This window comes from Labrus mixtus, chromosome 22, assembly GCF_963584025.1.
Source record: "Labrus mixtus chromosome 22, fLabMix1.1, whole genome shotgun sequence".
In the NCBI taxonomy this organism is placed as follows: Eukaryota; Metazoa; Chordata; class Actinopteri; order Labriformes; family Labridae; genus Labrus; species Labrus mixtus.
The window spans coordinates 1,446,575-1,461,224 of NC_083633.1; the positions used below are offsets into that span (position 1 = coordinate 1,446,575).

A 14,650-nucleotide genomic window follows, 5' to 3' on the forward strand; every position below is an offset into this window, starting at 1 on the left:
CACATAACCATTAACGTCACATCTGAAGCCACCAGGGATGTTGTCATAGTCACCGAGTATAGATGCTGCCAACCTGTCACAGATACTTTCAGAGCAGTCAGCCAGCTCTGTTTGACTTCCGAGCTCTCGCAGGAGAAAGTGTGGGTGGTTTTTGATCGAGTCAAACAGAAACAAGGCTGACCCTAGAGGTCCTGTGGGGAATCCTTCACACTGCAGCCCGGTAGAGGTATACAGGTCAAGGGCTTCAAGTCCTGGAAACATGAAGGAATACACAAGCAGGTGGAGGATGCAGATGTTAAATAAAGCAATTTTATCAATGTAGCATCAAGTCATAACAAAAGTTATCTAATAACACAGCAGGTTAAATCAGTGAATGAGAAAACCTTCAGTTTGTTCTCATTTTTAAAAGTCGTGTTTTCCAAATGAGTAACCCCTCGCCCCTTGGTTGGGGTGGAAAACAAAGCATTCAGTGGTATGTTGAGGTTTAAAGTAGTATGACAATTAATTATAAAATCTTACAGACAGCCGATTCAACTACTCTAAACCATAGAGGTTTTTTCTTTTATCCACCACCAGTAGTGTATAATATGAAACTTTACACATAAAGTCTGAGAGATTGAAGTGTGTACGCCTAGTCCAGATTAATGCAGCAACATTTTCTGGAGAATATCAAAATAATGTCAATTTAAGAGAACATTTCCATTTTCAGAAATATTTTGATAAGAATTTAGTTATGGGTAGGATTTCATTCAACAAAGAAGCAGCAATGTAATGCTCTATGGCCTTTAAAGGCAGGGTTGGTAATTTCCTCCAGATCCACTTTTTAAGATTTTGGTCGAAATTGTCTTTAGGTCCTGACAGAAATTAATAACTCATGTTCTCTGAAAAAGGAACGAAGAAAATCCATCATCTGTAGCAGTTTTAAGCCTTTAAAATCTTCGACCAATGTCTGCCACGAGGTACCAATCAGGAAGTTCCCTGTCTCCCTGCTCCCCTAGCCCACACTCAAAGCATGAGCTGAGCTCTGCTTCTGGACCAATGGCACTTGTGCATGTAAGTGAGGGGGTGGGGTTAGGTGCAGATGGAGCACTGAGGGAATGCTACTTTCAAAATCATGCTAGTTTTCTAAAATTAACAACCCTGCCTTTAAGTGATTGAAAAATGTAATTTAGAAACTGTCTGTGCAATTTGATTGCACAACAGATCCTCGCTATTAAAGTCATGTTTCTCTCTTTCTCAACACAAGTGCATATCTGCAGATAGCGAGTGCTGTGTTCCCAGTTATTAGGAGTGACTGTGGTTACATGTATGAATGAGATGAAGATGTAAGATCGCAAGTCCAGTGACAATTTCCCCCGATTAACAATGAAGTACAAACAGAAAATACTATGTGGCTTTATAACTTGTGAAAAGTAATCATTCAAAATAACTCTGTATGTTGCATTGTTAAATTAACCCCATGTGTGTTACAGAGACCCCTACCTGAGTAGCTGTGTACAGATTAAGGACAGGAGGAGAGTCTGTTCTGGTGATGACACACCAAACATGTTGCATGGTCTTCGGGTTGTCCCCGAACAGCAGGAAGCCTAAAGCGGTCAGTGGACACTAGAGATGCCTCAGACTGGGAGAGCATGCATACAGGAGTGTTAAACACATAATCCATGTAAAGTTGCATTTTATGCTAAAAGTAATGTAAAGTGAAAGTAAATTTGTTTAGTTGGATTATCAACATATGACTTTGTTGCATTAAAGAGAGCTTGTCTTAATTAATTTATATGATGTGCATTATGTATTCAAGTTTGTAAAAAAGGAAATATATACATTTACATTCAGCCCCATTAAGAGTACAAACTAGAGAGCTCTCTATAGTCAAAACTTTACAAAGCCCAAGCCTTACCTCCAGCATTCTCCTTTTCTTCCCCTCTGACCTTTCCCCTCTTTGGCAGCTCAGGATGGAGTAGCAGGCTTTACACACTTTGTTCAGCTTGTTCCCATCATACTCTAAAGCCACTTTATTGTCTGAACACTTCCAGCACACAACCTGTGAGACAGAGAAAAACAAACCTGATAAATAAAGTTCTAACATAATGTGTGTTCTGTTGATTCAGATGATCACATGTCATTACTCACACAGCCACAGGCTCTGCAGTGGTGTCTCCTCCTGGTGATTGCGTTGAAAGGCTCCTGACATTTCATACACAAGGTCACCTGGTTGTCTCTGATCCAACGAGGGGCACGCCGGCCAAGCTCCTCCGTCTGTAAAACAACATGCCTCGTCATCAGCTGTTGGTTTACAACATTTTCTTCAATCTAGAATTGTTATCAGACTTACTGAGTCTTCTATATTTGGCTCCTTAGAAGCCAGTTTGAAGGTTTCGTTCTTCATTTCAAACACATCAATGGCTTCCTGAATGACCTGAAATTAAAACGTCCTTAAAAACTCATTGAATCTTTCAGTTACATGTAAAGAGCTGCACCGAGGATTGAATATAGAAATCCCATTACCTTTATCCAATCATCTCTCTCTTCTTCAGAGCTTTAATGAACAAAGAAAGACAAAACAGTGTTGATATTGGATGAAGCATTTAATGCACTTGCTGTAAATGTACAAACACTTCACAGACTAAACATTACTAAATATAATATTACTAAATATATAAATATGAAATCAGCACACGATTTCAGAAACATACAAAGAGGAACCACCAAAAAAGATTCAGGCTGCTAAACTGCTTTGATGCTTCCAAATTGTACTACTCAAAAAAACAAACAAACCTGGCCTGCAGCTCAAGAGTCCTCTCCTTTCCAGAAACTTGAAAGGTGTGTGGGTGGTCTTCATTGGTGGTTTGTTGCACCTGCATGTCGTCCACTCCAATCCTGCAGCGGACAGTAAAGCGCTGCCCAACCAGGCTGAACTTTGGAGTGCAGCACAGCAGAAAGTTGTTGAACTGTGGAGAGAAGTTGTACTTCATAGTTAGAAATGGTAAATGGACTTGAGCTTGTGTAGCGCTTTTCTAGTCTTCTGACTACTCGAAGCACTTTTACACCGCATGTCACACCCATTCAGCAGTGGTTACTATGTAGTGACTTCGGGGTTAAGTGTCTTTCCCAAGGACATTTTGGGCCTGCTGCTGCAGGAGCTGGGGATCAAACCCTCGACCTCTAGTTGACAGAGGACGACTCTACCAACTGAGCCACAGCCACCCCTAGTTATAAGGTCATACAGCTCTTGTTATGAACTCAGAGCTAAATCAGATTTACATCAAGGATGCTCTTTGCTAGAGTGACTTAGGAAACATTTGAAATATTTCTGCATTTACTAAATGACAGAAAATAATTTAAAAAAAATCAATAATCATTGTCTCAACAAAAAAATTCCAAAATAAACTAGTTTATCTCGATTTATACATATTATATACAAATCAGTGTTCTTACCAGGAATAGGTACCTCTCCATGGCAGATGTGTTCCTGGCAGCAAGCTTGAGCAGACGGCCTTCCCTGAGAAACTCGTTGGTTGGATTGACCACTTCCTCTTCTCCAACCATCTCATAGATCTCCAGCAGCCTCTTGAGGCTCTCCTGAAGACAGAGAAAGAGGAGACACTGAAACAGATCTGTATGGACACAATCCAGAGTTGTATATAGCTTGTTTGGTTTCTGGCATTCATGAAATCTTACTTAGAACCATTGTAAATGTTTTGGTATTTCATGCTAAACATACAGCTTTGTGGATGGCACTGTTTGAGTGGGTGGCTGCCATGGAAATGGTCTGCAAGGATTCTGCAGGAGGAGACAAGAGGACACTCATTGTCGACATAAAGACCCAACAGAGACAGAAGCCACAAAAGTTTCCTGAGTTTTTCTGACAAAAGCACAAGGAAACTTGGACTTACAACAAGATCCCTATAAGCTTACTTGCAGAATCTATAGGCAAGAGAAATGATTGGAATGGAATGCAACAAAGAGACTTGTACACTATACTTACTGTGAGAAAGATCATAATCTGGGTTATTTACGGGCAGTTTCTTTAGGTAATCCCTGAGTAACATCTCATAACGTGGAACTCTCTGGACTGGCTCTAACATGTGATGCTGCAGGGTCAGGTTGCCACACGCCTCCTGACTCTAAAATACAATACAATACATGCATGACTTCCAGCACAGACCTGTACACTTACAGATGCACAGGAATAAACACTGATATACATATGCCCTTCTGATTTAGTCTGACCTGAATGTCCTGGATTATATTTCGAAAGGCAGACGAGCGTTCTGTCCAGGTCCTGACCAGCTCCATGGCCTGGTCGAAGTTCCTGACATAGTCTGCATACATCCTGAGGAAGGGTGCGTTCTGCAGCAGAACATTACCCAGGCCTGGGCTCTCACACCTAGATTTGGTGGGATTGGAAATGTCAAAGAGCGGAAGGGTCCTTAAAGTTATACGCTGTAGGTATCAAGCCATTTCTAAGTTTTTAGTAAAAGGCTAATTTGTTTTGTTGGCCCTTTCCACCACATTCCTTGGAATGAAGCAATTGGCTGCAAGGGTGAAGTGCAGCCTTTCAACCTCAATGTTAACATTGAGTCACAGTAATCATTTAGAAGGCTTTGTTAGAATTAATATGAACGTTTCCCAATTTTATGGGATTGGGGAAGCAAGTTAACATCATGTAGCATCTTGGCTCAGACTGCTAAATCATCATTTTCCAATATCTAAAGTCAGGATTTAATAAATTCCTGGTTAAATCATCAACCGCAAGAACCATAAATAGTCAAAACCTAGAAGACGAGTCATATTTCAAGTAAAAAGATTCAATATCCCCATTAAATGTTTGCAAATAAACTAAAGTAATCATTCAACACCCTAGCTAACATTTCTGTTAGCAAGGTAATGCACACAAAATAACACTTTTAGACTATAAAAACCATTCAGCCACCTCCTAACTAATGGGAATGTTAGCTACAAAGTGGCTAAATGCTAACACTAGCTGCTTTTTCTGCCAGTAGCAAATGAGGGATATGTTGTTTTGACTTTAAATAATTCCCAATGTTCCTCTTTTTTCACTTTTTAATGCCTTATGCTGCTGATCAATCTGGAAACGGTGACACAGCATTGATTGGTCAGATTCTGCTTCCTATTCTATGTGTATCTTTGAACACAGATGTCGAAAATCATAGGAGCATCTGAGCTGCCCCTATGATGGTGATTATGATATGCCGAATGGGCAGTATTTCAGCCAGGAGGGGTATAAATGTCGCCTGTATTAATCACATACACACCACCAGTGACTGATGCAGGTTTCCAGGTCAGGAAGCAGAAACTGACTGTGAAAAGAGTAGATAGATGAAATGTTGGAGAAGATATTTTTGATGACATCAGGGGGGAAAGAGCCTCGGCCCGCCTCTTCTGTTAGACGTGAGCAGAACACCTGCGGTTGAAGTTGGAGAGGTACAGATTAATCAAACTAATATTGTACTGGGCAGATCAGCAATGTCTTATGTACAGAGGTGTCAAAAGTATTGACATTACTCAGGTAGAAGTATAGATACTAGGGTTTAAAAAAGACTTCTGTAGAAGTTGAAGTATCAACTCAAGCTTTTTACTCAAGTAAAAGTGTAAAAGTACTGGTTTCAAAACTACTTACAGTATAAAAGTAATGTAAGGGAAAAAAATGCCATTAAGGACAAAAGCTTAGGCCGCGCCACAGGGGTCTATAGTGCACTACCCCACCTCCCCAAAAAAACATTTTTCTAAAGGCCATGATGACTATAATGTTATATTAAAATGTTAATGTTGGAACATTTGGGATGCACCCGTTTCAGCTGCATTTATGCCCATTGAAAATGAACGCATTTTAGTACAATGCAAATACATTAAAGAACCAGATATGTGTACTACCGAGCATTAACATGTGTTTCATGTTTCAAGCGGAAGATATGATGACTAGTTGCCTGTAAGTATTGTAATGGTGCAAAAAGTCTTCAGAGGCATGTTATCAATAGCATACGTCTGCTATTTCCTTGCTGTCGGAATGGTGGCCTATATGTTTATACTTCTCATCCAACCACAATCAAATTCACTCTATCCGGACGGCGCGATTTATCTGGATAGGTTTTTTTTGTGTTTTTTTGAACGATGACAAGCCGGAATGAAAACAAGCTTAAATGAAATAGGAGTAATGAGGCTATTTTTAAAATGTAAGGAGTAGAAAGTACAGATAATTGTGTGAAAATGTAAAAAGTAGAAGTAAAAAGTCGGCTGAAAAGTAATTGCTCCACTAAAGTATAGATACCCAAAATTTCTACTTAAGTAAAGTAACAAAGTATTTGTACTTCGTTACTTGACACCTCTGCTCATGTAATTGTATTAGAGACATTGTTTAGCATTAAATGCACTGCGTGTTTTGTGGATGGACTTAAAGAAAGATGTCAACACTGACCTGGTCCAGCAGGTGGAGACGAGCCACATAAGCCCTCTCTGTCTGCAGGAGTTCTTTGGCTATCTTGTACAGCTTCTGCTCTGTGTTCTCTTCATCTTTTGGCTCAGCTCCTTCTCTCACCTTTCCCTTCCCCTCATCCTTTTGTTCATCATTAGACTCCTTCTGAAGCATGCTATATTCTGTAGATGCCCCATTCCACAAGCAGGCACACTTGCAGCCATATGAGATCTTGCCTTCTTCCATTTTATCATCTGTCCCCTTCCCCTTCACTGCAGTGGAATCTCTCACCTGCACTGTGCCATTCATTTGTGGTGGGAAAAGCTCTTTGTCGTCGTTTGATAGATGGGCTTCATTTGTGGAATGATTTAGTCCATAGGTTGCGGGGGATTTTATGTTGATGGCTGGCCTGTCGAGGTTGGGTGATTGCAGCAGTTTCAGCGGAGGACGTTCAACTTTTTCAGTGGGGAAAAACCTGCTTTCATCCAAGTGAAAAATCAAGTCAGGCACACTCAAAGACTTCCCCTCTTTCTTCTCTTGTCCTTCCAACTTTACGCTTGGTATTCGGTTTAGTCCAAGCCAGGATTTAGAGTACTTGGCAGGGCTGTTGCTCCCCATCTTGCCGTGCATTGGGCTAGGGGTCTGCAGTTTTCTTATTAGAGGGCTCTGGTTCCTTGGGGAATACTTTGCAGGGCCGTGTTCTCCTCCCTTCAGTTGGCTACAGCTTTGTATGCCTCTTTTGCCTGCACTGGGAGATCCTGAACCTGGACTGCTTGTAAGATTTGGAATCCCATGAGTATGTCTGGAAGGGCTGATCTGCACCCCAGATACACCTTTTAAAAAACAGCTTCCTCCTCTGACAAGACTAGGGGAGCCTTGACGAGTCCTTGACGGGCTGATACAGGCAACAGAAAGTCTCTGGTCTGAACCATTAACCTGATGAGGTACTGATTTTCCTGAAGTAGGACTGTGGGCTTGAGCTTGTCCTGGACTCAGAAGGCTTTGCAGGTGAGCTGGTTTAGGAGGCACTGCAGATAAAACAAATGATATATGGTGCATAGAGTTAGGACAAGCAACAATTCAAAAGGAAAAAACTAGTTATTTTCGCAGTTATTGACTTGAACACTTTACTTTCAGGGTGTACATGTTGGATACCGATCGTCAGCCTACCTTGTGGTTTGACAGGTGATCTTTTGACTGGGACTCGTTCCCCGTCTTCCTCTGCTTCAATTTTGGAGTGAGGTTCTGATCCATAGAAGCTGTCACAAGCACTGCCGCTGATGTATGAGCCACACACTCCACTGCCTGCTACTAAAAGGAATACATCAATTATTTGTACAGTATGTCTTCAAACTATTCTTCAATACAGCAGTTTGATTTAATAACAGGCATGAGTTCTTGTTCCTTCTGAGCTTTTATCTGAAGAGAATATATGAACACATATGGAAAAACTGCAATGTCACCACCTGTAGGTTGTGTACCGCTATTACTAGAGTTCCTTTCTACACTTGTATTTAATCAAATTAATCCTACACACAGGCAGAATCCAAAGAAAGAATTGGAGCACATGGATCACTTATGGCAAATGTATAGAAAGGTGCAAAGGATCTAATGACCCACTGCGTGTTCCTCAGAGTTTGATTCTGAGGAGGACGTAGTGTTAGGTCCTTCTCTGAGAGCACCCACCACCTCATCTGTGGAGGGGCTGTCGTGCAAAAGTTTCTTCCTACATTAATTTTTTTGCCTCTTACAATTCCAGAAAGCACAGCTAAATTTGCTGTGTTGTATTTATCCCTGTGTATGGTATTACAGTATATCATGCATGTAGCCTCTGTTGCCACATCCCTCATGTCTGGCCCAAATTACAAATCCATGTACTCTCTATTGATGACATAAATGAACAGTACATATGTTGAACTGAAAATAGTACTCGGTGCTGTTTCATCACTTTGATGTATTGTTAGCATGTCATACTGACATGCTAACAATACTGAGCTGTCGTTTTACCAAAAACTGCTTACTATTCAATTGTGCAATGTTTATTTTCCTACCTGCCGTCAATTTCCAAACTCATGCAAGAGTGTCCAATACTTGTAGAACAAAGAACAGCTTTCCTGTTCACTCTTGGCTCTGCTGAGGAGTAAGGGATTTGTTGGTCATGTGGAAAGTGCTAAAGCCCACTTAAGAATTTAATACTTCTGCTTTCTCGCTTCCCTTTTCTCCCCAGTCTAACCTTTGCCAGTCTTCAAGTCATGCCATCGTTTTAGAGGCAACTTCAGCGATGGCATGAAGAGAGTGAAACAGCACTGATTTCACTTAGCAAGTGAATGTCACAAATACATCATAACACACATTAGAATTATAAGGCACATACACCCGAACACTCCTGATCAACATCTTATTTAAAGATATTAAAAAATGTACGTTAACATATCTGTCAACGCATTAAACAGACTTTACTTTTTAAGTGTATTTAAAGGATATACCGACTAATTTAGACAGACATCTTCAGACACAAAAAGTTAAATGTTCACTTTTTGCAGTGTAGAGGACAGTGTACATGGGAAAGCTGGTTTTAATAAGACTGTTGCTATAGGCAACAGCTTTTTCCATTTGCGTTCATAACACTGCCCTGTCCACAAATGGTTCGACATCCCTAAATGGAACAACAGGTTTTTCTCCTTAAGTAAGTCACAATCAAGTATTCTTAACCCCAATTTTAAAGAATGATTTCACTTATTTAGGTCAGATAGACGGAATAATGGATGAATGTATGGTTGCTTCCTCTTACAAAATAGTACCATTGGAGCATACATACTCATCTTAATAAATAGCCAGGCCTCACTAAGGGAACAGAGCAGCTTTATGTGCATTGTAAGGGATTGACAAATAGCGGTCTTAAGACACACAGTCAAAGTCCAGACTGAGTACTGGAAAAGACATTTCATGGCATTAATCTGTAAGAGGCTAACAGGCAACCACACACACACACACACACACACACACACACACACACACACACACACACACACACACACACGCGCGCGCGCGCGCGCGCGCACACACACGCACGCACGCGATGCCAAAGGGCATTTAAATAGCATTTAACTGATGTAAGCAAGGTACAACATGGGGTGGGATTGCTCTGATTACCCTGGTCCCCTTCTTACATACCTGTCGAAGCCAGTATTGCTTTCTTTTTGAAGAAGTTTTCCATTTGTCTTAGTGGGGTTTAAAGCTGGTGTTCCATTTAATTAGGGTAACAAAGTGACCAGCTGATTTAATAATCTGTTCGATGAGAATACAGATTTCTGACATCTTAGAAAATAGTTTGAAAACAGCCTACCTTCATTTCAAAGAATTTAAATTTCATTTCTTGGATAGGCTATAAAAACAAAAGCAGCTAGGCCTACTTTGGAATATGGGCTATGGCGACTACAGCAAGATCAATTAAAAATAGACGCGTTTTAGAAATGACTAAAGCAAAGACATACTAAGAAGAGACATTAATAAGGTAATGGACCGACAACCTTTCATTATATTTGTTGAGGTCAATATAAATAAATACCTTTGTTTCTTATCGGCGAGTATCTTCAACATCAAATTGTGTCAGGTGGTAAAAATCTTTAATGAAATATCCCTCACCTGGGTGAGAGGCGTCGCAGTCCACAGCAGCTCCTTTAACTTTGCGTCTGACAGCCACTCGTCTGAACTCCTCCGTGTCATGGCTGCTGCGAAGTGTCAAACTGTTCCTCTTCTTTAGGTCAAACATTGTGACAAAACAGGGGAAAAATGTAGATGCGACAGAGAAGAAGATCGATTTGTTTGTAAATGACTTAACACACTGACGTTTGTTCTTTCACGTGCTCAATCATCGCTACTAAGGTCTACAAGGCACGCGCCGCCTCTGATTAAAATCACCACGCGCCCCCAACAACTCCGCTCAGGGACATCGACCAATCAGACACACAGTGACGTACACTTTGAAGGGTTTACACGTCATCACAAATATCTTTTATAATTATTGCTTATTGTAATGGTCATCATCTCACAACGACCATGCATTACATTGGAAGTGTATTTTAATGTCATAAGAAAAAATTGTATTTGCATAGGATTTTGTGTATGTGTGCAAACAAGTTACCACCTGACCTGGAAACCTGCATCAGTCACTGGTGAGTGTGTATGTGATTAATACAGGTGACATTTATACCCCTCCTGGCTAATGCCTTTTCAGTCACTACATAATACATGACTGTTGACTTTGTTTCAACTGCCTGTATTGTTTAAAATTATTGTATGTATAATGGCTGAATAAAAATACTCATACTCATGTAAAATCCATCATGTACAAGGCAAGTATATTTACAAGTAGGCTCATGCAGCTGAACCCTTGCGCTAATACAAGGTTAAACAGGCCGTTGTGGTAGCAATATATATTACATTTATATCAGCATCATTCCATAATTTAACCCCAACAACTGATACACATCTCCTTTTAATACCTTTTTTTGCATTTTGTACAACAAACTAATAAACACCTCTTGAATCATATTTACTCTCTCAAATTGTAAAGACCCTTTGTATAGAGTCTGGGTGTGACTTTGACTCTGCTCTAAACATTATTTGCATAATTTTGTAATCAAGTATTCTTAGTCCTAATTACAATTCTAGTCTTAGCACTGTACTTGTACTTTCTAAGCATATCTCAACCTCCATTTCTGGGTCAGAAGGTTTTTTTAGAAGATTTTGTTTTTCTTCGCCTAGCTTCAAGTTGGAAACTTTTGAACTACCCACTCATTTGTATGCATTTTCATTCATGAGGTCTCATGAAGTCTCCTCAGTCTATGGAGTGTACAGGGCGGGACCTTACAGTCCATGGACGTAACATGGGGCTACGTACGCACATTTCCAGGTACACTTTTAAAAGTATCATCAGATATGGATAAATTGCAGCTACAGATGCACGAGACTGACGTCACCAATTTACAGGGATAAGATAAGATAATCCTTTATTTATCCCACAACGGGGAAATTTACAAGGATACTCAAAACACCAATCTTGTTTGCATGAGGATTCAACATCGACTTCTAAATTGATCTGTCGCGACTCGCCAGCTAGATTGACACAGTGCAGCGTCAATTACACATCTTACAAATGTGGATAATTGAAAACTTTGTTATTTATATTTCCATCAAAACTTCCTGCCATTGTTCTCTGCTGCTGGGTTGACTTGTCACATCCTTTCTTCCCTTTACACTGCCACAACCACTCTTGTGTATACTGCATCTTTGGTCCGCATGGTGCTAAGTTTTGAGGTCAGCTGACGTGCCTAGTCTCAGGGGATGCATGGCAGCCATTATGGGTACACATAACAGCTAGCACGTCTCCACCATATGGCTGAACAATTGATTGTAATGTTATTAAAATTGCAACATAGCAGTGTGCAGTGAAGCACAGATGTTACCAATAATGGCTGAATCTTTTTTGTCATTTTGTGCATCACTAGCTGCCTGCATCGGCAATGCCCTCTGCTGCATCCATCTTGCCCTCAGGTTCATCCTCTGAGGCTTAAGTGAAATGCATGGTGTCAGATTGAATACATATGCATACATCTGCGATTCATCTGGTGGAGGTCAAAAAAGAGGAACACGCTCTGAAAGATATGCCCTTCTGACAAAAAACTCAAGCCTCAGCCTCCACCCCAGCATTGTTTTTCAACACAATACAATGTAAGAGCAAGCAAGATCAAACAAACTATCATTAAACATTAAGATATCCTTAAAAGTTATTCAAGAAATGTCTGCACCTTAACCTTCTGGGCCCGTATTCACAAACATTCTGACAATCCTCTCAGAGAGCTCCTAACTTAGCTTAAAATCCGATTGAGTTAGGAACACTCTCAGAGCAACTCTGAGCAAGGAAGAGATGTAGGGCCCTTTCCGAAAAGCCACAGTTCAATATGCAGTGCATACTTTTCAGTAGGGGGTTTCAGTAGACTGAACCCTCGTGGGCATTCAGTATGCATTTTTTGGGTCCACCTCAGTACTGAACATCTCAGGATGGATACTAACTTCCTGGTTTTGTGCAGTATGGTTTGGATGCATCATTTCAGGAAATTAATTGTATTTTAACACCCACAATGCTGTGCGAAAGTAAATGTAAAACATCACTTCACGTGCGCCTCCAAACCAAAACAATTGATTAAATACCTGTACAATCAATTTTACATAATATTTTTTTGTCAGAACATCACATAGAATAGAATTGAATTACTTTATTGATCCCAAACTGGGAAATTGTGGCGTTACAGCAGCAGGTTATCCAACACACAATATGAGTAAAAAACACAATGTTAGCAAATCTAAACATAATATAATATTAAATACAAAGTAAATAAGCACTAAAAATATAAAAACGAATAAAGTGAATATATACAACCAGGATTTAACTAAGCATTACTAGTCTTAAATAGGAAGATTAAATATGGAAGATTAAATGTAAATGTGCAAGAACAGAGTCGTAGATGGACAGTATTGACATAAGTTAAAGTGCATGAGTGTAGACATATTATAAGCAGAAACTATACAATATAACGGCGAGTAGACAGCCAAATGAAGTGAACATGAGTGCAGGGATCATTTGTAAATTTAACATGTGCAGAACAGATTACAGTATGGAGAGACAGATATTATCATGATGACAGTTCTCTGCTCACAAGAGGTGAGCTGTTGTACAGAGTTCTGGCCTTCGGTAAGAAAGATTTCTTGTATCTGTCCTTGTGACAGCGAAGTTGAATCAGTCTGTTGGAGAAGCTGCTCCGCTGTTTGTCCAGTAAAATCATCAATCAAAAACATCATTATCAAAGTGAAAATAATTGCTAACTGTGAGCCAAGCTAATAACTAACATACAGTAAGTTACAGGAAACACCCAACGACTACAAATATGTATTTCCCCATTATTGAAGCCCATATCCCTTTATATGAACAAATAATGTTACGCTTGACCTGAAGTCAAAGTTGTGCTGCTATTAACCTGCATCCGCTAGCTAGCCTTCTGCACAAAATGCGCAGCAGTTCACATTTGACCAATTTCAATGCTAAAGAATTTGAAATAAACAAAGTTCCTTGAAAACCGGCAATTAAAAGTGGCTGAAGTTAAGTCTTTATCTCTTAATAGTGCTCTCTTTACGGGATATTGCATGGAGAAGCATAACGGCAACATAGAGCAGCTAGCATCATCTAGCTAGCCTACTGCATGAATACGTGCAGCAGGTGATTTAATAACTTTCCCCACACTGGGAAATAACTATCCTACAACTCTAAATCTGCACTGGCCTGGCCAAATAGTTGTTGTCGTAGATATTCAAGAGTTTTTTCAATTTCAAGTTAATCACAATGAACCTTGGGAGTTGGAGGCGCAGGATGACGTCATGCATAATATATATATATTTAAAAAAAAACATTTATTTATATTTTCTTCATTAAAAACAAAATAGAACACAACGTGTAGCCTCAGATGACCAATGCACTCCACTAGGGTTACTTAAATTATGTTATTAAAATCGCTATACATATGTATACCATAGACTGTAAAGATATAGCCTATATGGTAGTTTTTGTTTTCTTATTACAGTCCTCCCGGCTGTAACAGAAATTGTACATATTGGCACGAACAACAAGTGTGTGTAATACAATCTCACAAGCGAATAAACAATAAATGAAATAAATCCCCTTGTTTGCATGATATATTAAATTTTATTGTCGCTCAGATGTATACGCGGTAGCTCACCCATGCGCGTCTTGTTGCCAGGTCTGTTACAAACAAGCCAAACAGTCCAATACCAAAATGTTGTGAAAAAAGGCATTTCCGATATTCTCAGATAGCAACCTCTGCCTTCATGTGTGAATTTTTTGTTGAGGGGTTGATGTGAAATGTAGTTATGCTGCCTCTGCAAATGTTTAGTAAAACTACATGTTTTGGCATAATAGAAAAAAATTAAGTTTGATTACATGGTTAGGGGTGCTTATGTGTTTGCCGGAACACAACATTTTTTTTTCTTGTTCTAATGCAGAAATTTTAATAGTTGAAGTCCACAAAATAATGAAAAAAAGGGTTGAATTAGTGAACTTTTAAAGGGCCTTGTTGTCAATAGTTGAAATTTCTTTAACTGGACTTTACTCAAATTTATTTAGCAAACTCATAATTATGCCCC

General features: G+C 39.7%; 1 protein-coding gene across 2 annotated transcripts; it reads right to left on the reverse strand.

The window, feature by feature from the left end:
- Nucleotides 1–6: 6 nt before the first annotated feature.
- On the reverse strand, nucleotides 7–10,357 carry LOC132956369 (FYVE, RhoGEF and PH domain-containing protein 4-like). Of its 2 annotated transcripts, none has more exons than XM_061029779.1 (15): nucleotides 10,079–10,357; nucleotides 7,604–7,741; nucleotides 6,437–7,461; nucleotides 5,280–5,425; nucleotides 4,231–4,387; nucleotides 3,986–4,124; nucleotides 3,722–3,780; nucleotides 3,436–3,579; nucleotides 2,776–2,948; nucleotides 2,506–2,536; nucleotides 2,333–2,416; nucleotides 2,131–2,256; nucleotides 1,898–2,041; nucleotides 1,483–1,621; nucleotides 7–251 (listed from the first exon to the last, which is right to left on the reverse strand). In XM_061029779.1, exons 1-14 carry the CDS (start codon nucleotides 10,203–10,205, stop codon nucleotides 1,502–1,504), a joined length of 2,613 nt encoding a protein of 870 aa, XP_060885762.1. In that variant the 5' UTR covers nucleotides 10,206–10,357; the 3' UTR covers nucleotides 7–251; nucleotides 1,483–1,501. The 2 variants fall into 2 exon arrangements, with proteins under 2 accessions (XP_060885762.1, XP_060885761.1); XM_061029778.1 differs by having other exon boundaries at nucleotides 7,604–7,744.
- Nucleotides 10,358–14,650: the final 4,293 nt, after the last annotated feature.